Genomic DNA, 22,281 nt, shown 5'->3' on the forward strand with positions numbered 1-22,281 from the left:
CTTGTTCAACCGCAATCGAGGGGTAATTTCTGAACCACCCTGGTGGAGTTCCAACAATTCTCAATGTCTTTGTGTCGTGTAAAATTTGTCCAAAGAAAAACGAAAGAAAGAAGGGAAAAAATGCCACGGATTCTACTTGCCGTTGATGGAAGCGGTAAACATAACTGAGTCAATCCGCAAGGGATTCTATGAGATTCTAAAGCCAGGTAGATGTCAATGACAGGGCGGGTGGGCGAATCTAGGCTGTGGTGTTGTAGAAGAAACGTAGACAACTGCAAGTTGGTCAAAACACCGACACGCCCGAGGGTGAATAGGCTATGATCCAGTGTTCATCGCAAATAATTTTCATGAATGATGTCGTGTCGGAGTTGCCGCGGTGATTTTTGGGTTCCGCCGAGAACACAGAAGAAGCCACCAGACCCTGTGACATCGCTGCCTGAGGCTGCACAAACACCACGGCCCCACGTCATGATTCACACGCCGTCATCCATCCGCATCACTTAATTGTGCCAATATGACCACCGGCGAGTTGCGTTGAAATGATCTAGACAACAGTGTCAGCTTTTCATACAGAAACATGACGTATTCACGGCTACTCGCGGCTACTATCCTTTCCTAGCTAGTGGGATAGCACTATATATAGATCGGAATGGTTCAATACGAGGCAGCGACATCGGCCTTGGGAGGGGCACAGACTTTGGATTGAAAGATTTAATCATGATGTTTGTCGCAGGTCCAGCTTTCAGGTTGACCAGAAATCTATCTCATCATGACTGTCCCTCAATCAACCTATGACGTTGTCATCGTTGGCGCGGGTATCGTTGGCTCAGCCCTAGCCTACTTCCTATCCACCTCGAAGGATGGCAAGAAGGTGGTTCTAATTGATCGCTCTTTCGGGCCTTTGAAAGGGTCAACGGGGTATGCACCCGGATTCGTCGGTCAATATAACGAGTCCAACGTCCTCACCCAACTTGCCATCGACACCGTCAAGGAATACACCAAAATACCTGACGGCATCGATATTGTTGGCGGCCTAGAGATTGCCACAACTCAAGAAGGCGTCAATAAGTTGAAAACAAGATGTGCAAAGGCTCAGGAAGCTGGCCTGGTCGCGAAAATGATATCGTCAGAAGAAGCAGTCAACCTGGCCCCGAATCTAGTCAAGGGAGGCAACGAGGCCGTACTCCATTTCCCTGGAGACGGAGCAGCAAACCAGATTGGCATTACTGCCTTCTACCAGAAAGAAGCACAGGCAAACGGCGCCCAAATATTCCAAGCAGATGTTTCCCAGATCAGTCAAGCCGATGGTCGCGTGCAGGGAGTCATGACGTCCTCCGGCTTTGTTGGTGCAAAGACCGTCGTTCTCGCAACTGGAGTTTGGACACCGGGACTCTGCAAACTCGACATCCCTATCCCAGTTGTACCGGTCGGTCATCCGTACATGTACAGCGAGCCCCATGAACCGAACCCACACAAGGCCCCTTTCGTGAGATGGCCAGAACACCGTGTCTATGCGCGCGATCACGGTACCTTCTATGGCCTGGGCTCCTATAACCATGAATCAACTGCTCAAGAGCCAAAGGATAGTGCTCATGGTGACTGGATTGGGCAATTTGACTCGGCTTTGAACCATGCGTTGCAATTCATACCGGAGAAGACAGGATTTGTCCCTGTCAAGAGATACAACGGTATCTTCGCCATGACACCCGACAACATGCCACTGGTAGGAAGTATTTCTTCGACCACGGGTCTGTACATGGCAGCGGCAGTGTGGATTACGCATGCAGCCGGCTCGGCCAAGTTTTTGACTCGACTCATGAACGCAGAGACCGTCGACGAGAATACAAAGAAGGCGCTTGATCCAGCCAGGTTCCGGGGTCAGGATATAGTTGAATTGAGACAGGAATCGCTGGATGGATACAACAGTATCTACAAGACCCAGGAGAATGTGTGCATTATGTGATCGAGCTCAGCTGGACTTGATGTGTCTTTCGCGAACATAGTAGTGTCTTTAAACAGTGCTGTTACATCTTTTTTCATCATGTATTTACAAATAATTGGAGGACGTGAATTTTTCCAGACAATAAAAAGGGGCGGCATGTAACCGGTGGGTGCTCTATGCTTGATAGCCGCCGTACTAAATGCTTAGTCCATCCTGCTCTGTCTAGGATATGCCCGGCGCGTAGGTCCTAGTTCTACAAAAGTACTTAACAATGGAATACCAGGGTAGAATCAACGGCGCTTATCTTGTGTCCAACCATGGATGTTTTCGCCATCTTTTTTTGGCAGCTGGTGTGATACCTGCAAGGTACATGCAGCCACCCATGGTGGTTGGCATGTCTGGCGGCTGGTTGATAGATAGAATCGCTTGCTGTAGTTGAGGCGACATCGGGTGGTTGATGCAACTAATATCGGGGATCACCAGTCATTTGCATGGCTGATTGCCATTTCCTGCGATGTGTTCGGGTTTATATAAGGGCTCTCCTGCCATTTTTTCATCCCTCCAACTTTCCAACAATCCATCTTTCCTTCATGAAACCCTACATCGACTCAATTAATTCCGCTTACTGAGTTCTAGCCATTTTAGAATCACCCACTGCAAGTGAGAAGCAATCTGCCCACTTGCATCGCAATAATATTATCCCATTGAAAAGCTCGCCTCACCAACTCCCTCATTAATCCATTACACACTGCCACTTGACCTTTCCCTTTCTTTCTCCATTCAACCATGGCACCGAAACCCGACCAAGAGCCGTTGATAAACAGCAATCCCCAGCTGCAGACCTATTATCAATCTATCGAGTCGAGAGTTGGATACCGCTTGCTTCTAGGCAGCACTCGCCACTTTGGCTTCTACGAGAACGATACCAGATGGCCGTTCCCTATCAGCAAAGCCCTCCGCGCGATGGAGGACGAATTAGCAGCATGCTTGAACCTTTCACCTGGCTCTTACATCCTAGACGCCGGTTGTGGTGTTGGCAACGTCGCCTACCATTTAGCGACCAAGCATGGCTTCAAGATTCAGGGCATCGACGTTGTCGATCACCATCTAACGAAAGCGAAACGAAACATTACTCGAAGAGGTGTCGAGAGCCAAATTGGAGTCCAGAAAATGGACTACCATCACACAGAAAGTCTCGGCACTGAAAAGTTCGACGGAGTCTACACGATGGAGACATTCGTGCATGCTACCGATCCCAAAGCGGCCCTCGAGGGATTCTTCCGTGCTCTCCGCCCAGGAGGTCGGATCGCCTTGTTCGAATACGATCATGAGTTAATGGATAAGTCGCCCCAAAAGATGGCGCACTCCCTGAACAAAATCAACGAGTTTGCCGCAATGCCGACGAACAATATGTCAAACCCGGGAGTATTTCAGCAGATGCTTGAAGACGCCGGGTTCACGGATGTCGTTGTACGAGACTATTCAGAGAATATAAAGCCGATGACGCGACTCTTTTGCGTGCTGGCCTTTATCCCCTATCTTATGGTTATGCTTCTCGGCTTGGAGAGGCATTTCATCAATACGGTTGCGGGAGTTCAGTCTTATCGCGGTCGCAAACACTGGCGGTTTTTGGCTATCTCGGCGACGAAACCCAAGACGGCTGTTGAGAGTGAAAAGAGTCGGAAGTCCGTATCATCTTAACAAGATCCTGTGTCGGACCCATCTGTCTGATTGTTGCGTGACCGGTCGGGAGGTATGGCGATGATCATGGACTCAATAGTTCTACATTTAAGGAATGAACTATACAGACCTGCTTGTCAGCACCCCTTTGATCCTTTAATCTATAGTACTTGCCTTGAACTTTGGTGTCGATTTCTGATGGGGAAGAGTATACTGTTGGAAAGTAGAATTTGGATATCCTGAATTTTGTGAGATAATAACTAGTAATATTTTTAAAAAGCCCGAAATTCTCCCAGTATGGAGTTACATTGAAAAAAGGTGGCAATCGCTGAAAACATTTTCTCCCCGCTAGCCAACTCCAGTTGTCGAACATTGCATTCTCACCCTGTCGGGCGTAGATTGGAGGTGTAACTAGGGGAAACAAAAACCAATCTACTGCCGTTTGGGTTTGACGTGTCGGGGTCGGGCCTCCCGTGTCAGTTGCCGTTTAGGGTTTAGTGCTGCTTTGCTTGACTACGGAGTGTCAGGTGATTCAATGCCATAACGGAGTACTACCCCGTACTTCATCTTGTTAGAGGATATTGTCTGGTATCAATAATGAACGGTAAATGGGAGGCTGTCATATGGAAGGACTCCTTCTGTCAGTCACAAATGGCACTGGCATAAAACCAATGCGATGACATCATTCATTGCCGAACAGAAGTGTACGAGCGCGCTATCAGCACGTGACCTCGGGCCAACGCGTAAAGGGGCGCGCGGGAGTCGCGAAGGAGACACGAACTTGCCGGCATGAAGGACTCTGGCCGCGACGCAGTTGCAACCTTCAAACAATAACGCCCTTCCACTGCGCCCGGATACAATTGGACGGGCTGTACTTTTCTTCCTTCTTGTTTCCATTTCGTGTTATTTGTCTTTTCGCTTGTCTGTTTTTGCATCATTGCATGAACCCTCGCCATGACCGACGCTGTCGCTATGCCCCAAAAGCGGGTTCTGGGAGACGCAACGAATAATGCCCGCAGCGTCCTCGTCTCTCCCAACGCGATGAAGAAACGAAAATTGGATGCTCGCCCTCCCGTGAAATTCAACTCGTCGCAGAATGGTCAGCGGAAAGGTGCTGGATCAAGCCAGCCACAAAAGAGCCAGTTCGAAGAGGAGGTCCTGGAAAAGTTGACTCAAGACATCAGCGGACTAAAGGATAAAAACTCAGAGAAGGATCAGCAATGGGAACGACCGCCCCTGGGTGAATTCGATCCGACGAAGGAAAATATCTGCTTCCAGCAGATTGACGCGGAAGAGGGAACTGTAGCGGGAGGAAAGACCGCCGTTCGGCTTTTTGGTGTCACCGAGGTATTATTCTCCGCATCGCTAGAATAGACCTCAATCGATAACTGACTGCAATAGGCTGGTCAATCGGTCCTGCTTCATGTTACAGGTTTCCAACATTATCTCTACATTGCCGCGCCGGTGAATTTCACGAAAGAAGATTGCGAACCTTACCGAACCTTCCTGGAGAACAAACTCGGACAGTTCCAACCAACGATACAATCTGTTCAAATCACAATGAGAGAAAACATATACGGGTATCAAGGAAACCAGAAGAGCTGGTACCTGAAAATCACAGTTACGGATTCGAAGTACATCGCCAAGGTTCGAGGCGCTCTGGAGAATAACCCTTCCACCTTCAACTATAAAGGCCTATGGAGCAACTCAGACAGCGGTATCCTCACGTTCGATAACATTCAATACCTACTCAGGTTTATGATTGATACGGATATTGCCGGTATGGCATGGGTCGAGGCGAAAGCAGGAAAATACCGACTCTTTGCTCCTCACGAGAAGATGTCGAATTGCCAAATTGAAGCAAGTGTGGACTATCGTGATCTGATTTCTCACCCCCCTAATGGAGAGTGGGCCAAAATGGCACCACTGCGTGTTTTGTCTTTCGATATTGAGTGCGCTGGACGGAAGGGTATTTTCCCCGAGCCACATCAAGACCCTGTCATTCAAATCGCCAATGTCGTCACCCGCTACGGAGAATCGAAGCCCTTCATCCGGAATGTTTTTGTGCTGGATACATGCAGTCTGATTGTCAACACGCAAGTTCTTGAATTCGAGAAGGAGGAAAAAATGCTTATGGCATGGCGCGACTTCGTTGAAAAAGTTGACCCCGACGTGATTATCGGGTACAATATTGCCAATTTCGATTTTCCATACCTTCTGGACCGAGCGAAGCACCTGAAATGCTCCGGATTCCCTTACTGGACAAGGTTGAACGGGGTTCAGTCGCATGCCAAAGAGACGAACTTCTCCAGCAAGCAGATGGGCAACCGAGATACGAAGACCACAAATACCAACGGACGAATCCAACTGGATCTGCTTCAGCTGGTCCAAAGAGACCATCAACTGCGAAGCTACACCCTCAACTCCGTATCCTACGAGTTTCTGGGAGAGCAGAAGGAGGATGTACACCACACTATGATCACAGAGCTGTTCAATGGAACGCCAGATTCGAGGCGACGTTTAGCCGTGTACTGCTTGAAAGACGCCTATCTCCCACAACGTCTCATGGATAAGCTCATGTGTCTTGTGAACTACACTGAGATGGCTAGGGTTACTGGAGTTCCATTCAACTTCCTGTTGTCGCGTGGCCAGCAAGTCAAATTCATCAGTCAATTGTTTCGCAAGGCTTTGGAGCAGCAACTGGTCATACCAAACACCAAGTCGACCGACGAGCAAGACTATGAAGGTGCTACGGTCATCGAACCGGTACGTGGCTATTACGGCGTACCGATCGCCACCCTCGATTTTGCATCACTGTATCCCTCCATCATCCAAGCGCATAATCTGTGCTACACAACCTTGTTGAACAAGAGCAGTGTTGAAAAACATGAGTTGAAAAAAGACGATGATTACATTGTGACGCCGAATGGCGATATGTTCTGCACGGCCAAAGTACGGAAGGGCCTGCTGTCACAGATTCTCGAGGAACTTTTGACGGCAAGAAAGAAGGCAAAGAAGGAGTTGGGAGTCGAAACCGATCCGTTCAAAAAGGCTGTCTTGAACGGTAGACAGCTTGCTCTGAAAGTCAGCGCTAACAGTGTCTACGGTCTCACCGGCGCCACAGTCGGCAAACTACCCTGTCTACCCATCGCCAGTAGCACGACTAGTTACGGACGTCAGATGATTGAGAAGACAAAACAAGAAGTGGAGGCGAGATACACTATCGCTAACGGCTATTCTCATGACGCGAAGGTCATTTACGGTGACACGGACTCCGTCATGGTCAAATTCGGAGTGAGCGAACTCGAAGAAGCTATGAAACTCGGCCAAGAGGCTTCGGAGTATGTTTCCTCAAAGTTCATCAAACCGATCAAACTGGAGTTCGAGAAAGTCTACTTCCCCTATCTCTTAATCAACAAAAAGCGATACGCGGGTCTGTATTGGACGAACCCAAAGAAACACGATAAGATGGACACCAAGGGTATCGAGACTGTGCGCCGAGATAACTGCTTGCTCGTTCAGAACGTCATCGAAACTGTTTTGAACCGTATTCTGATCGACCGAGATATCGATGGCGCCCAAGAGTATGTATCCTGAGACTTTCCATGTGTGTGTCTCGTATACTGACATCATCAACTAGATACGTAAAAGAGACCATTTCCGATCTGTTGCAGAACAAAGTCGACATGTCGAAGCTGGTCATTACTAAAGCTCTTTCCAAGTCCGATTACACGGCCAAACAAGCCCACGTTGAGCTCGCCGAGCGCATGCGAAAGCGTGATGCAGGTTCTGCGCCCACTCTCGGTGACCGTGTTGCGTACGTTATCGTCAAAGGCGCCGGAGGCTCGAAGAACTACGAGAAATCCGAGGATCCGATCTACGTGCTGGAAAACAACCTCCCTATTGACACAAAATACTATCTTGACAACCAACTCGCAAACCCCCTTGGTCGTATCTTCGAGCCCATTCTCGGTGAGAAGAAAGCCAGTCAGCTTCTTACTGGTGAACATACTCGATCGATCTCCGTGGCAGCACCGACAATGGGCGGACTCATGAAGTTCGCGAAAAAGACCCAGACTTGTATGGGGTGCAAGAAACCGCTGTCCGGCAAGAGCGAAATGGCAGGAGCAGTCTGTGAGCACTGTCGCCCCCGCATGGGCGAGCTTTATACCCGCTCGTTGACCAAGGTATCGGATTTGGAGGTTCGTTTCGGGCGACTGTGGACTCAATGCCAGCGCTGCCAGGGTAGTTTGCACTGCGAGGTGATTTGCTCATCCCGGGACTGTCCCATCTTCTACATGCGCATGAAGGCCAAGAAAGACGTGGAAGATGCACAGAAAGAAGTTTCACGATTTGATTTTGACGCGGGGGCTTGGTGAGATGATCGATACTGTAAAACCATACCACTGTTCGAATGTTCTACTTGGGAATCTGTTTGAATGTGGCGCATTGGGAAACGTAGCAATGGGTTGGTCTGGGATATCCTGTTTGACGATATTGCATTATCTAGATAATCTGTAGGTTACGTGAATGAATAATACTATACCGCAGTTGTTGTTGCCTCATGTTTGCCTTGATGCCTTAGACGATGGAGATTGGCCTGCGGATGCCTTAGCCGGACCAAGAAGGCTTGGCGCCTTCTCCACGATTCTTTCTGCCGATCATTCTGCAGGAACTCTTCCCGCTTCCAACGTCACCTCGACTTTGCATCATCTTGATCGCAGTCATGGCTCCTGTTCGTCCTCAGCCCTCGCTGAACCCTACTGTTGAGGATGTCGATGATGGAGCGGGACACGCTGCAAGTTCTGGAGATAACGCTGTAAATGAGAAGCAGCTCTCTTGGCCCGAGGTGAGCTTGGTGCCTGCGTCAACAGCGCGACAAACATTAGCGCAGCATTTGCTCATTGGTCTATCTTCTGAAGCTCTTCGCTCGACATGAGTCGGTCCTCGCGTCACACTTAGATATGCTGTGTTCCGTAAAAAGTAACGTTACATCGGACACGGACCTGTCTCGAATGATCGCGTCGATGGCTGAAAAAACAAATAAACTCATGACACAATTTAAAGTCATCAAGTCCCAACTGGTGAGTCAACCTCCTTGTCGCCCCGTCTACTTAACCAGCCGTATGCCCATGCCTGGTTCGACGGGTGCCTATGGGGTTCCCCCTTTTTCTTGTTTTCCCTAAAGAAAACACTTTTTCCACCTGCTTCCACCGCCAAGTATAGCCTTTGCAGATAAACTGACTGATCACAGCAAAAACCGAGTGAGTCCAATGCTCTCTATACCATTTGAGAGGGGAGAAGACATCATATCAGAATAAAATTAATCCCCTTGTGCTTGTATTCAAAAAATGCTAACTATTTATAGAAAATAATGCATTCAGCGCAGTTCAGGATAAAAATACTTCCTCGCGTTCTGACACACCTTTGTCGACTCCGACATCATCAAATCAAACATCGTCGTCCCGCTCAAGTCGCTCGAAGGAAAGAAAGAAGCGGCGTGGACAAGACGAAGTGAATGCTGCTCCTGATGACGACCTTGCCGGCGCCGGGATGTCACGCTCGCAAAAGCGTAAAAGGATCGATGTGACCTTACCCGGGGATGACGACAGTGTTCGAAATGTGACTCCCATCTCAATGGAGACGGAAGACATCTCCGAAGCAGTGCAGCAACGATTAAATATCAAGGAAGAACGTAAGAAACAAAAAGCAAAGCCAGGAAAAAGGAAACGGGACAGTCTTGCGTCGAATGGAAGCGCCTCTTCTCCTGGGACGACATCCAAACCTAGAAAGAAAGCCAAGTTTTCCAAGGGGGGTGCCGGTGACGAGGGAACTTCGGGTGCAACAGCAACAGGCAACAGCGTCAAAAGGATACGTCGTTCGGATGGCATCTCAGATTCGGATTCGACTACAGCAGCTCTTCGCGGGACGAAGAGGCAGAAGCAAACATCAGTCCTGTATACTAACTAGTCTAATAATGTCAATTCAATTTCAATGCTATTCTTTCCCCTTCGTTCGAGGTGATGTGTTGCTGCCAACAGATAAGCCCATTATCAGAATCTCGTGAGTCAGTTTCGGATGCTACAACACAGAATTGTAACCCTCTCGGAGTTGCTGCTCGAAATAGCTTTCAGTACCATGGCACAAGAGTGACTCCGTCTGGCAATACTCGAGGCAGAAGAATTGATTGAGCATGGTTCCGACGGCGATGACTCTTCAGGCCAACGTAAAAGGCCGTCTCCCAGCTCCCGTCTTCCCCTTCTTTTCTTTCCTTCTCCATCTCTCTGAGCGCTTTACTCACTGAGATTCTTCTGCTTATTCTACATTCTATCCACAAGGGAAACCCACCAACCGTTTATCCATCTTCTCACAAGAGAAAAAAGAGTCTAACAGCTGTCCTCGAGAGCACCCTCCCACTCCGCAAAAACCCTCTATATCTTTCACAGCAAACCGATCACCTTCTCCAGGCCTCCGAATCCTAGTGTTGTTTTCAAAATTATACCCTGACCAGAACATCAAATATACAGAACCAGCAAAACGACTGGCTTCAACTTTCCGTGTGTTAAGCTGCAGTATTTTAACCTTTTTCACTCAAGATACAAAAGGGACCCGCTAGAGATATCCCGGACAAGCCTCTCTTCAAAAATTTGTTGTACCACGCACCTCAAAAGCAACTCGGACTGTCTCCTTAGACGTCTCCAATCTTGTCGACGCAGATTCGATACTTCGTTTGGCCTCTGTTTTTCTTTTTCTTTTCTTTTCTTTTCTTTTTTTTTTTTTTTTCGTTCTTGGAGCAATAGCATGGCTTCATTCAACACCAGAGAAGGACCCTCGAGCTATTCCTCGGGTCAAGGTCGAAGTTGTGCCTGGTTTCCCCCGCAGCAACCCGCTGCCGCCGGCAAGAGACCTCGGAAGAACAGCAGCAATAACAGAAGGGGTGGCTTCGGCTGCCATCAAAGCAACGCCAATTCTGTGGACGCAGATGGCGATATCAACAAGAGGGAGAGAAAAGGACGACGAGCTGGCTTTGGCCGCCGTCAGAAGCCCACTGCGTCATTTATGGACGCAGATGGAGATAATACTATTGGGGAGATAAAGGAAAGAAAGGAGCGACGAGCTGGCTTCGGCCGTCGACAGAATCGCACTGTGCCTTTGATAGACGCAGATGGAGATGTTATCATGGGGGGGATAGAGACCTTTAGGATCTGTCCTCGGGTGGATGCGGATGGAGACGTGGAGATGGTGGATATTGATATGTATGAGTTGTGGAAGAATAAAAATCTCATGAAGAGGGGCAATAAGCAGAATCCAAACAAGATGTCTGTAAGAATGCAAACGAGAGAGAAGCCTCGCAGTGTGCCAGGAAGACAGGCACAGGATCCTCAAGGAGAGAGCACGAGACACAAACCTGGAAGGAGACAAAGAAAGTTCGCACCGGGGAGTGGAAACCAGCGAAAGGAAGCAGATTGTATGTCGCAGTCCCGGTCAGGGTTTTTACCTGGCACATATGGCCAGGATGTTTCCCTTGACTGTATCATCACCTAAATGGGGGGACTGCATTTCTGTATCTGACTAGTCCATGAAGGACGGCAGAATCTACGATCACAAGATCCACTTCAAACAACAATATATATTGGGATAGCATGTACTTTAATGAGCATCATGAATCAGATGAATGATTTCCTCCATCTACTCCTCAACATAAAGCTCGTAGACGCCCTCACCATACGACCATGGTAGAGAGAATGCGATTGAATCGACCAACAACTGATATCCACAAGAGAAGAGATCCCCCAAACGCCACATATATACATACATCCAATGCCCATGATAATCCATAATATACAGCCCGACCACAGTAAAGCAAAATAAGTAAGTATACAGACACGAATCTCCGACCTCAGCGCCCCTCCTTCCCACTCTCATCCTTCCCCTCACCCTCTTTCTCCCCCCAAGTCCAAACATCCCAAATATGCTCTTTGATCAAATCCCCATACCCCTTCCCCTCCTCCAAAGCCTGCTGCTCCTCCCTCAACCTCCTCTCCTTCCACCCAGTCTCCTCCCCACCCATCCAGACCTGCTCCAACACGCCCTTCTCCTGCCTCTGTCTGGCCTTCAACCGCTCCAACTCCTCCCCGACCAAGCCCCCCTCCTTGATCTGCGCATCCCGCGCAGCCCTCAACTGCGCCTGGATCTCGCGCGCGCGCTCACTCGGCAAATCAGCGGGGATGGGCATAGCCTTCGACGTAGAGGAAATGCGCGACTCGATGCGCTCGACGATACTCCGGCCGGTGCGTTCACGGGTAAGATGGTTCGCGGAGACACAGAAGGCGGACGTGAGGAGAACGGTCAGATGGTCTAGTTTTCGGGGCGGGAGGGCGATCAGCACCGGTGATGCGACGAGGAAGGTCAGGGCCGCGTAGTTCTTGAAGCGCTCGTAGTCCGCCTCCCGGCGGGCTTGCATGTCGGGGGACTGTGGGTCGGGCATGTTGTAGTGTGTTGATGGGGTGGATTGGTGGGTGTATCGGAGTGGTTGGGTTTGGTACGGTATGATTGATTGGAGGTAGAAATTGTAGTCAGTTGCTTTGGAATTAGATTGGGTCGTTGAAGCTATCCAAGATGTGAAAATTTACGGCGGTTCCGGGAGTCCAAGGTGGCAGTCTTGGCGGTGTCATGTGATTAGATATCTACACTATGCCGCCTTCGGACATCGATCTATAGAGAGCCAGACACGGCCGTAGGCTTTGACAGACTTGAACTTCCCGCATGAACATGGATCGAGCCCATACGCTTGTATTCTGAGACAAACCGAGACAATCCCTTAACAAACTCCCACTTTCTGATCTGTTCCTCAATCATTTTATCCAGATTCCCGGGCCACCATCACTCAGATGCTCATAGTAATCGATTTCGGAGTTTTGAGTTCGACCGCACACCTGGATAAAGTTGATGAAAGAGTCCAGCACGCACGAGGTATAATGGCTTTTGCTGATATCACCCGAAACGAGGATTTATTAAACATCGATTTACCCGTAAACAAGTCTTATCCTAGGATATTCACCCAAATGACAGAGATTATCTGCTGATTTATCCGTTCGTGGACCCGACTTCAAGCTTTTCTTGCCGCTGCTGATGTCTTGTGAGTGGATGGGGCGATGTAAAAGATTGATTGAGGGACGAAATGAAGAGACAAACAGCTGAATAATGGCAAAGGGCGCATAACGGGATAGAAGGTCTTTCAAATAGTGAGTGGTTTGTTGAGAAGGATGGGAGGGTAGAGAAGGCTTGGGGATAACCTGCACAAGAATTAGCACTGTCTGCGAAAATGCCGTTTCTGGAAGGAAATCAGATACTCATCACCTCAAAGAAATGCACAGTTGTGCATGGAGAGTTAAAGAAGAATCTGCGGCTCTACGAGCATCTCAGCAAGCCGCACACCTCGAGTATTATCCAGATGCGCACTATGAGGATAGTATTAAGGCACATTCTACAAGATCAAATAGGTCGACTCTGACCGGTGCGCCTGTGACCTAGGGTCCCTGACCTCTAGGCACGTCCTCTCGGAGTGCATGCTGCACGCCACTGGCCGGAGGATAATGATGGATCACCTCAACCAGATAAAGGGACTGCGTGGGCGTATACAGGACTACGACGCAGTTATTGCACACCCGCAGGTGATCCGCTATATCGCCGAATTCATGCATTAAACAGTCCTTCTTCAACAATTCCGATTCGCTCAACTAGTCGAGGAGGATAACGAGGAGGCTCCGGAATTCAGCACTTTGTTAGAAGGGCTCGAACTAGGCTAGGAAGACGATGGTTACATGGACCTTTAGGAGGTGGCCTGGGTCAGGCCACTGCCAGTGACGCAGACAGACGGAAACCAGTACATAGAATGAGGCGAAAGGAAAGAACAGCGCCTGGAGGCGCAGTAGGCTGCGGCAGGCGGTTTAATCGTGTTACTTTTTAATTTATCTATTGTATTTGTAGGATTACGGCGTACAGGCTCGAGATTCTACTTCGATCGGCGAAGCGCCTGCATAGCCTGTCGTTTCAATAGATAGGCTTTATCGGGTTAATAAATTTTTGATGTATTGATTAATTGACATGGAGAGTTCAGGATATCCTGGAGGGCACTGTGTATGCTGACGGTGGCCGAAGCCCCCTCTCTTCATACCTCTCTCCCCATGGTAATGTCGCCGTCTGCATCCGGGACTCTGGTTCTGGCCGAAGCCACGTCTTCTATCAAATCTCTCCTTCATGATGACATCGCCGTCTGCATCTCCATCAGCATCCACCCGAGGAATGACCTCGGGGGTCTCCATCACCATCGTCTCCCCCATGGTAATATGTCCGCCTGCATCGATAGACACAGCGGGACTTTGGTGCTGGCCGAAGCCACGTCTTCTATCAACTACCTCCTTCATGATGACATCCCCGTCTGCATCCACAGATATAGCGATCTTTCGACGGGGGCCGAAGCCACCTCGTCTCTCCTTTCACTCCCCCATACTGATGTCGCCGTCCGCGTCTACTAGTAGGGAGGGATATTAATGCTGGCCGAAGCCAACTCGTCTCGTATTTCTTTTCCCCTTGATAATGTTGCCGTCTGCCCGTGTCCACATACATGGCGGTCTTCTGATGGGGACCGAGGCCACTATGTCAAAAGAGACAATAGAGCCCCGAGGCAAATGTGTCAGGCATCTCCACGTCCCAGTCGGGGTGTACCCGAGGAATCAGTCCGAGACCATCTTTCATTGTAACATCCCCACTCGCGTCAAGTGAGATACTGGGGTTTCGAGGCTCCAGATAGCCGATATGATGCTTTGTCTTGGGGATAAACTGCATAAGCATCAGCACGGTCTCCATGAAAGATGGTTGGGAAACCGGACAGACTGATTGAGACCTTGGCCCGAGCCAGAGCTCCAGGGCCCTTCTCGGTGGAATGAATCAACAAAATGTAGAGATGAATTCCGGAGAAGTCCATACGACGCATGTTCGGGATTGATAGCGACCTTGGCCACCTGGTAAGTGAGATAAAATCTCAAGGGAGATGTTAGCCTGTCTGCTTCTCCAAAAAGAAGGGTCACTTGCCTGGATCGGGGAGTTGTTCAGCCCCGAGAGTCTCATCACATCACTAGGCAAATCCTCATCGGACAACTTGGACTTTCCACCAAGAGCCGGCCAGTGCCGAGTCGCCAAAGCGAGAGAGGTACTGTGAAGAGGTTGATGATCATGGCACAGTGACAGGATCACGTCCGTGAAGCGGGTGATCTAGCCGATGCTTGGCTCAAGGAGAAGGGAATGAGGATTGAATCAGCGAAGAATAAACAGAGGGAATGATCTCGACGGTGGAGTGAAAGAGGGGAAAGAGCGATCAGGTGGTTGTGCCTAAGGCAGCTCCCGGGAACGCCCCATGCTGCGAGGGGAAACACGTGTGTTCGCACTTAGCAGATCATGAAGTCAGCTACCAAAGACCCTCAGAGTTGTAGTCAGCCATCCACGAGAAGCCTTGAAAGAAGGCCTCTAACGAAAGACATGAAAGAAGAACAAGACCGCGACCGGGCCGTTGTTCCTGGCCTCAAAAATGTGGCGTCAAGGCCCCACTCAGGCAACCAGCGGACGGCAGGACGATTGGCCAACGAAAGCTTGACCAAAGCTTAGCGAAAGCAAGAACGATGCTGCCTGCTTCTCCTGCGCCATTTCTTCCTCCATCAGATACACTGGCGAACTCAACAGACCTGGAGGGACACTCTGCATGCTGATCTCGACTCTGCCCAACGAAACCATGGCCAACCCAACCCACGTGCTACAAGAAGCATCATCCTATACGAGCCCACGGACCATGACTGGTCGTGGTATTGTTGACAATCGCTCGGGAGTATCGGCTCCAAACCAGCCAGGCATCTCCACCAGAGACAGGGCTGAACCATGACGTGGACCTGGCGACTGCAGCCGACCAACGAGCGACTCAAGCGACTCTCTCAGCTCCACCCGAATTAAACACCGTCAGTCAACAGCGTCTGATTCGGCTGCCCTTGAACGGTCCCAGGTCACAGTCCCTGGAAATTCGGAGAATCGGGTCTCCCAGAAGCAGGTAGGCGGTCGGATCCCTGCTTTCCTGAGTTAGTCTGATTGATTCCAGACCAGACATTCTGGGCAGATCCGACAGCGTAATTTAACTGAATCATTGCTGAGGTACATACCCTTGTTTTTTCAATCTATGAGCCAATCGAATGCTGAAAACGTCATCCGTGAGCCAGGTCTGGACTCTGGGGGAATAAATACCTGGCTCACTCGTCCACAGTCATTCCGTTTTCCACCTTCTCTCTCGTACCCTCTTCTGCCTGCACTCACAAATCAACATCCAACCATTCCCACTCAATCTACCAACCAAAACAAATCGCAAAATGGGTCTCTTCAACTTCTTCAAGTCCTCCTCCACCCAGCAACAGGAGCAACAACCCCAGCAAACCACCTGGGACTCAAACACCCTCGCCATGCAGCAGCCCTCGTGCCCTGCTGCGCCCAGCACCGAAGGAGTCGTGACCGAGCAGCCTGTATATTCCCCTTCTTGACAGCTATTTTCTTCTCATGAATACTAATCGAGAGTTTTCTTAGAACTCCGAACAGAACATGAAGCTGCGCGGCGGTGGAGAAGGCGGTGATATTTGCTGTGGAGTGTATGTTCTCTCCCTTACCCTTACTTCCTTTATACATTCCACGCTTCTATCGGCTTGGATCTATTCTTTTGTTGTTGATTGTATATTAAATGGTAACTGATTAATTGCAAATGTCCAGTTGCGCCGGTCTTTGCTGCTTCGAATGCTGCGAGGAGTGCTGCTAAGCTCTGTTACTCTGTCCACGATCTACAAAGATGAAGAATATACAAAGCCATGTAGTGTGATAGGAGATTGACATGTAGTGTGCACATTGAGTGCCGATGTTTATACCCTTGCAAACGATACAACAATATGATTCAGTCAATACCCTACATTCATGAAGTTACAAGATCTACTACGGTGACCTAGTTAGAAGAGCAGTTTTGAAAAGCACAGTAGATACAATGTGCATCATAGAAAGTCGAAATCACCGACTGTGTTTTACGTAGAAAGAAAGTTAGAAGAAAAGCAAGAAACATCATCAAAGTCATCAAAGTCATCAATGCCATGAGAAACCACAATTAAATCAAAGAAAGCAACAAACACCCAAGGCCCATAACTAAAAGAGAAAAAAGGGGGGAAAAGTCACCACTTGGTGGTGGCCTTGGGGGTCTTAGGGAGGTCCAATCTTCCGGCCCCGTACTTCACGGTGCCATCATCATTGTATCCCACAGCCTGGATAACACCGCCGGTCAACTCGTCTATAATTTGGCCGTATCTTTCGCCTTCGTTGATGTCGCACCGGGTACTCGGGGACTCGCAATGCGCGATGAGGGCGGCGGTGGACTTGAACTTGCGGAGGCAGCGAGGGCACCTAATTAAGACGATCATGGTAGGTTAGGTAAAGGATTTGATTACAAAGACAGGGCTATAGGGTAAACATACTGGACTGCATTCTTAGAACGGCTCTTGCACAAAACGTGCTCCTCGAAGTCCGCTTGGGCGCTGAATTTCATACCGCAAGGGCAGACGTACTCACCACTGAATGAGTTGAGGAAGTTGGTGGGATCCCAGCGCGCATCCAACAAGCGCAGGGTCTGGCCTGCATCGGGAGTCGCAATACCGAACGGGCGAATTTCCGACACGGACGCTTCGGTTGGTGCGACACGACCTTTTACTCTCCAAGAAGGCTGGTTTTCCTGATTAGAAGAGATATCCAGACCTGTGAGATCGATAATATCACTGGGCAGTTCGGAGGACCTGGAGCTTCCACCCAGAGTCGACCAGTGCCGAGTAGCCAGAGCAGCAGAGGCATAGCCACTATCACCGGCCTTCACAAGAGACGGCTGGCTCAGTATGGCCTCGCGGCGTCTACTCTCAATGGACAGGATCTTGACACCACCATCGATGTCGTCGGCTTCGGCGGGGTCCGGAATGAGTGGCATCGGCGAGCCTTCACCTTCCTTGAGGGCCTCCTTGATCATCAACTTCTTGGACTTCTCTTTCAGGAGCACGAACTGGCTGATGACGGGGCATTTGTTTTCTTCAATGTGACGCATCATGTTACTGGCGCTGGTGAATCTTTCCTTGCAACCGTGGCAAGTGATGGATTGCTTGGAGCGGTGATTCTGCGGATAGAATTAAATCAGTAAGAGAGACGGAGAAATGAATGCTTCATGGTAGAGGAAGACTGACCTGGCGAATGTGGCCGTCGCGACCGCCTTCAGAGCGATACTCCATGCCACAGATTGGACAGACAATATGCTTGTCACTGGAGATCTTGTGGATGAGCAGATGCTCTTCATCCACAAAGTCTTCATCGCAGACCCTGCAGTAGTCGTGTTCAGCTTCGACGATCTTGTGTCTTTTCATCTCAATGAGAGAATCAAAGAAGAGGTTGCAGCTGCGGTAGGTGCAGCGAATCTTGCTGGGAGTGGTTGGGGCCATTGTGAAAGATTTCTGTGGGCTACAGATGCTTGAATGATGAAGAATTAAGGGGGTGATGATCAAGCAGAGACGAGGAGCAAGAGCCAGATCAGGTGTAGAGAGAGAAAGAGAGTAGAAATATGGGAGAATAGAGGAGAGGGATGAGAGAGAGAGGAGAAGGGTGGGAGACAAGGTAAGGTGGAGAGCAAAGATGCGCCGAAAGGGAAGAAGAGAACCTCAGGCCATGCATTCACTAATCATTCAGGAATTGTCTTGACGCTGAACCCTCCAGTCTTAGACAATCCAAACAAAGAAATTATATTTATCAACACAAAAGTCCCACATCATCCAAATTATGTCCTCAGTGTTTCATCCCGATAACCGTATTCACCACCATCTCTAGAACCTGGAAAAGGGCAGCCTAAACACCATCGTCAGCACATCGTCCCATTAACCCATTATAGAAGAACACAAAGCAAAAGGAAGGACACTCACCACTTGCCCCTCAGTGTAATCACCGCCCAGTTGTTTCCATCCTGATCCGTCTCCTTCTCTACCTTGGTAGAGAACGAAATCGCACTCATGATACCGTCCCCGAACTTCTCGTTCAGTACCGCCTTGTACGCATAACCATAGTTCTGCACGATCTCATACAACCGGTAGATGAGCGGTTCCTTGGGAGGCATTTCCACGGACCGGCCGCGATCCGGGAAACCACTCAGCTGAGCCTCCAGAGTACCATGGTCGATATCCAGCAGGCCGGCGAGCTTCTCGATGTCCTCGGGAGAGGCCCTAGCTTGGCCGTAGAAGATGGCGGCCGTGGCGACTTCGTTACGACCGATGTGCGAGGCAATTTGTTCGAAGCTGAGCTTCTTGGTCGCCTTGGCGCTGAAAAGGGTAGCGGACGAGGCCGGGAGATTAGGGTGCTGAGTGGTCTGGGATGGGTTAATAGTTGTTTTGGGGAAGGGAGTTGGGGATCATACGTCGAGAGTTGCGATGGAAGACATTCTGGAGGCTTGAAGGGACACTTCGGGATGAATATTTGGGTAGAATCAAGTCGATTAATTTGTGTTTCACAGAGAAGAGCAGCTTTATCTGCATGGCGATGGAACGATGTCATTCTTAAATAACCACCTCCCCCGTGCTTCTCCAACTCCCATGCGGGGTCTTACCCCTCGTGACAATACGGCAGGGAGGGGCACACTGTGGGGTGTGTAATTTGTTGTAATTTGTGTAATCTCTGCCATGCCAAGCCTATCAGACACTGCGGGGTCGGTATGTGCAGTAAATCACGTGGAGTCACATGTTAAATGATTTCTTATATCAGATCATTAGATTAGATGCGTCATACTCGCCTAGGAAACATGAAGGGGTAGAATATTATCAGTGGTGGCTATTAAGAAGTCTCTATAACCACTTCAACCCCCTCATGGCTTGCTTCTCCGCACGATTTCGGGGTCCCGAGTGGGCTGATATGTAGAGGTTCTGCAGGGACCGGGTGCAGCGCAGTGGTCAAAGAGGGTAGAATGATGAATGGATGCCTTGATCAACATTGATGCTTGATTCATGTAGGAAGAATAGACGTTACCAGGGTAAGGCCTACCTATATAAAATGTGCCTTGGAGGGCAAATAAATGGCAAACGCTTGGCAGTTTGCCTCAGGCATTCAAACGTCTACATGATAGAAGGGCGAAATATAATATTACCTGTAGGCTCCCCAGTCATCTATGGGCAATATATGCGCAATACATTGAGAAACTGAGAAGGCTATAAATTCATGAAAGAGGACAAACGTGTATCATTATCTTGCGTACAACATTGATGTATATCTTGATTCTCAATCTTAGTAGACATAGACCTATCGAAACCGACCATGTCAAGGTGAGCAACTGCGAGGGTGTATATCCCCTGTAAGCCTAAGCCAAAGTATTGTGTAGATTTGAACAGGGATCCTACTACTTATCTTCATCGTCCATCTACCGCTTCCCAACGGACCGATGCAATTGTCACGGGCTTGGCAGTGAGTAGGTGCGCTTCTACCCGCCAAGACCGTTTAGTAGGACAGTTACCAACTGAGCTACTAAAAAGACCAGAATACCAAGTCGAAGACTTGGTATGCGCATCGCTCTATATAGTAGGCCTTGGTCAGTTCGTCACAGCAATCATGCAACCCTTGGAGACCCACACGGAAAATCAACGGAATTTCGAATTGAAATTCCGTCAAAATGACCCACCTTCAATTATTCGCCCAGCCAACCACAATCCCAATGGCCAGATAGAAACGGGTACCTTTTGGTTCCAGACATTCATCTAGTGACGATCTCCCTGGCATTGCAGATCACTTGCTCCTATGAGTTGTGTGCTGCTCGGTGTCCGAAGAATCCTCGGCTAGAAGTCCCGATAATTGGTTGACTTCGAGGTGTTTTATTCGTGGATGGTCGAGCGACAGGGACCACTCTGTCTGGATGATGGACTTGATGCAGTGCAGGTTTTGTTCATCAGGGACGCCAATATGCCGAACTTCCGTGATCGATGATCTGGAGGTTTGCTGCTGGAAATATAAAGCCGGAGGTAGAGCGCCTTGCCACAGAGACTGGAATTGTCCAGAATCTAGACTTAAAATTCGGAAGTGTTCGAGCCCTCAACAACAACCTTTGAAAACATCTATCACAATGGTTCCCCTCCCAGAAAAGGTCGCCCTTGTCACCGGTGCCAATGGTATCAGTGGCCATGCCATTGTCGAGCATTTGATCAGGCAGCCCAAAAGCGAATGGTAGGCTACCTCTCCATCGCCCCAAAATCGCAACTAACCAAACATAGGTCCAAGATTATCGTCTCTTCGAGACGGCCCTTGGCTAACCACTGGGTTGACCCTCGTGTTGAATTCGTAGCACTCGATTTCCTTGACCCTGTTGACGTCATCATCAGCAAGATGAAGAACATCTGTGCGCCCGTTACACATGCCTATTTTACATCATATGTTCACGATGATGATTTCAAGGTCCTTCGTGACAAGAATGTCCCCTTGTTTCGCAACTTCATGGATGCGTTGGATACTGCGTGCCCGAAATTGGAACGAGTGTCTCTTCAGACGGGCGGCAAGGTGGGTGCCGTATCGCCGATCCCCTATCTTCAAGTCACGGTCTGATTGTGGATAGTATTACGGTGTCCATCTGGGACCCGTGAAAGTTCCCCTGGAGGAGGACTTCCCCCGATATGATGATCAAGGATACAACTTCTATTACTTCCAGGAGGACTATTTGCGAGAAGTCCAGAAACGACGCAACACCTGGTCGTACAACATCATTCGACCGAACGCAATCAATGGATTTGCTCCTCATGGTAGGCATCAAGAATCTGCGTGTCCGAATTATTCTAGTCGTCTAACACATGTCAAATAGCAAACGGAATGTCGGAGGCTCTTACCATCGCGATTTATCTTCTGATTTGTCGCGAACTCAACCAGCCGGGCCAGTTCCCAGGAAACGAATATTTCTGGACCTCGATTGATGACAACTCGTACGCGCCCAGTCTAGCGGATCTGACTGTGTACGCGACAACGAAAGACCACTGCAAGGACGAAGCGTTCAACCATTGCAACGGAGACGTCTTTGTGTGGAAATATTTATGGCAGGATGTTGCCAAATACTTTGGTGTTGAGGTATTTGGACCACTCAGCTACGTTGGCTATTACATACTAACAAGCACAGGTCCCCGAGCCAAAGTTCGAAAAGGCAGCCGGTCAAGCCAAGACCCTGAGCAATGAGATTGACATGGTGGAGTGGGCCAAGGACAAGCGCCCTATCTGGGAGGCCGTCGTCAAGAAGTACGGGGGGAAATCTGAAGCATTTGACTGGGGTACCTGGGGATTCTTCAACTGGGCCACAGGAAAATCATGGCTGACAATCTCATCAATCAACAAGGCAAGAAAGTATGGCTGGACCCGCACGGATAACACTTTCGATACGTGGATTGAGACCTATCGGTCTTTTGAAAACGCCGGCGTCCTTCCTAGCCATGCTGCTCTCATGGGTGAACAGTGACGGGACTGGGGGTGGGCCGTTCCTAAGAAATAATTATACGATATTCTCGTACATATTCAAGTCTCGTAAAGCGTAATTAATTGAGATG

The 22,281-nt window shown here is 49.3% G+C and overlaps 10 protein-coding genes across 10 annotated transcripts; 7 read left to right on the forward strand and 3 right to left on the reverse strand.

Moving 5' to 3' along the window:
- Window positions 1–769: 769 nt before the first annotated feature.
- On the forward strand, window positions 770–1,963 carry KD926_011556 (NAD(P)/FAD-dependent oxidoreductase; the record flags this gene model as incomplete). Its single annotated transcript, XM_053103851.1, has 1 exon — window positions 770–1,963. The coding sequence occupies one exon, from the start codon at window positions 770–772 to the stop codon at window positions 1,961–1,963; it is 1,194 nt and encodes a 397-aa protein (XP_052952834.1).
- Window positions 1,964–2,728: 765 nt separating this feature from the next.
- Window positions 2,729–3,643, forward strand: KD926_011557 (SAM-dependent methyltransferase; the record flags this gene model as incomplete). The annotated part of the gene is made up of 1 exon (XM_053103852.1): window positions 2,729–3,643. One exon carries the CDS (start codon window positions 2,729–2,731, stop codon window positions 3,641–3,643), a length of 915 nt encoding a protein of 304 aa, XP_052952835.1.
- Window positions 3,644–4,576: 933 nt separating this feature from the next.
- KD926_011558 (DNA-directed DNA polymerase delta POL3) lies at window positions 4,577–8,001 on the forward strand (the record flags this gene model as incomplete). Its single annotated transcript, XM_053103853.1, has 3 exons — window positions 4,577–4,969; window positions 5,024–7,206; window positions 7,263–8,001. The coding sequence occupies 3 exons, from the start codon at window positions 4,577–4,579 to the stop codon at window positions 7,999–8,001; spliced, it is 3,315 nt and encodes a 1,104-aa protein (XP_052952836.1).
- Window positions 8,002–8,348: 347 nt separating this feature from the next.
- Window positions 8,349–9,592, forward strand: KD926_011559 (uncharacterized protein; the record flags this gene model as incomplete). The annotated part of the gene is made up of 3 exons (XM_053103854.1): window positions 8,349–8,471; window positions 8,877–8,886; window positions 8,991–9,592. 3 exons carry the CDS (start codon window positions 8,349–8,351, stop codon window positions 9,590–9,592), a joined length of 735 nt encoding a protein of 244 aa, XP_052952837.1.
- An 831-nt stretch (window positions 9,593–10,423) lies between these two features.
- KD926_011560 (uncharacterized protein) lies at window positions 10,424–11,167 on the forward strand (the record flags this gene model as incomplete). Its single annotated transcript, XM_053103855.1, has 1 exon — window positions 10,424–11,167. The coding sequence occupies one exon, from the start codon at window positions 10,424–10,426 to the stop codon at window positions 11,165–11,167; it is 744 nt and encodes a 247-aa protein (XP_052952838.1).
- A 355-nt stretch (window positions 11,168–11,522) lies between these two features.
- Window positions 11,523–12,110, reverse strand: KD926_011561 (uncharacterized protein; the record flags this gene model as incomplete). Its single annotated transcript, XM_053103856.1, has 1 exon — window positions 11,523–12,110. The coding sequence occupies one exon, from the start codon at window positions 12,108–12,110 to the stop codon at window positions 11,523–11,525; it is 588 nt and encodes a 195-aa protein (XP_052952839.1).
- A 3,922-nt stretch (window positions 12,111–16,032) lies between these two features.
- KD926_011562 (uncharacterized protein) lies at window positions 16,033–16,469 on the forward strand (the record flags this gene model as incomplete). The annotated part of the gene is made up of 3 exons (XM_053103857.1): window positions 16,033–16,182; window positions 16,244–16,305; window positions 16,424–16,469. The coding sequence occupies 3 exons, from the start codon at window positions 16,033–16,035 to the stop codon at window positions 16,467–16,469; spliced, it is 258 nt and encodes an 85-aa protein (XP_052952840.1).
- A 400-nt stretch (window positions 16,470–16,869) lies between these two features.
- KD926_011563 (putative C2H2 finger domain protein) lies at window positions 16,870–18,171 on the reverse strand (the record flags this gene model as incomplete). Its single annotated transcript, XM_053103858.1, has 3 exons — window positions 16,870–17,098; window positions 17,170–17,852; window positions 17,920–18,171. The coding sequence occupies 3 exons, from the start codon at window positions 18,169–18,171 to the stop codon at window positions 16,870–16,872; spliced, it is 1,164 nt and encodes a 387-aa protein (XP_052952841.1).
- Window positions 18,172–18,549: 378 nt separating this feature from the next.
- cyn1 (putative cyanate hydratase) lies at window positions 18,550–19,157 on the reverse strand (the record flags this gene model as incomplete). Its single annotated transcript, XM_053103859.1, has 3 exons — window positions 18,550–18,571; window positions 18,646–19,085; window positions 19,134–19,157. The coding sequence occupies 3 exons, from the start codon at window positions 19,155–19,157 to the stop codon at window positions 18,550–18,552; spliced, it is 486 nt and encodes a 161-aa protein (XP_052952842.1).
- Window positions 19,158–20,822: 1,665 nt separating this feature from the next.
- KD926_011565 (SDR family oxidoreductase) lies at window positions 20,823–22,193 on the forward strand (the record flags this gene model as incomplete). Its single annotated transcript, XM_053103860.1, has 5 exons — window positions 20,823–20,923; window positions 20,971–21,253; window positions 21,309–21,492; window positions 21,552–21,811; window positions 21,861–22,193. The coding sequence occupies 5 exons, from the start codon at window positions 20,823–20,825 to the stop codon at window positions 22,191–22,193; spliced, it is 1,161 nt and encodes a 386-aa protein (XP_052952843.1).
- Window positions 22,194–22,281: the final 88 nt, after the last annotated feature.

The sequence above is a fragment of the Aspergillus affinis genome (assembly GCF_023601865.1).
Source record: "Aspergillus affinis strain CMG 70 chromosome Unknown NODE_98_length_139233_cov_86_989329, whole genome shotgun sequence".
In the NCBI taxonomy this organism is placed as follows: domain Eukaryota; kingdom Fungi; phylum Ascomycota; class Eurotiomycetes; order Eurotiales; family Aspergillaceae; genus Aspergillus; species Aspergillus affinis.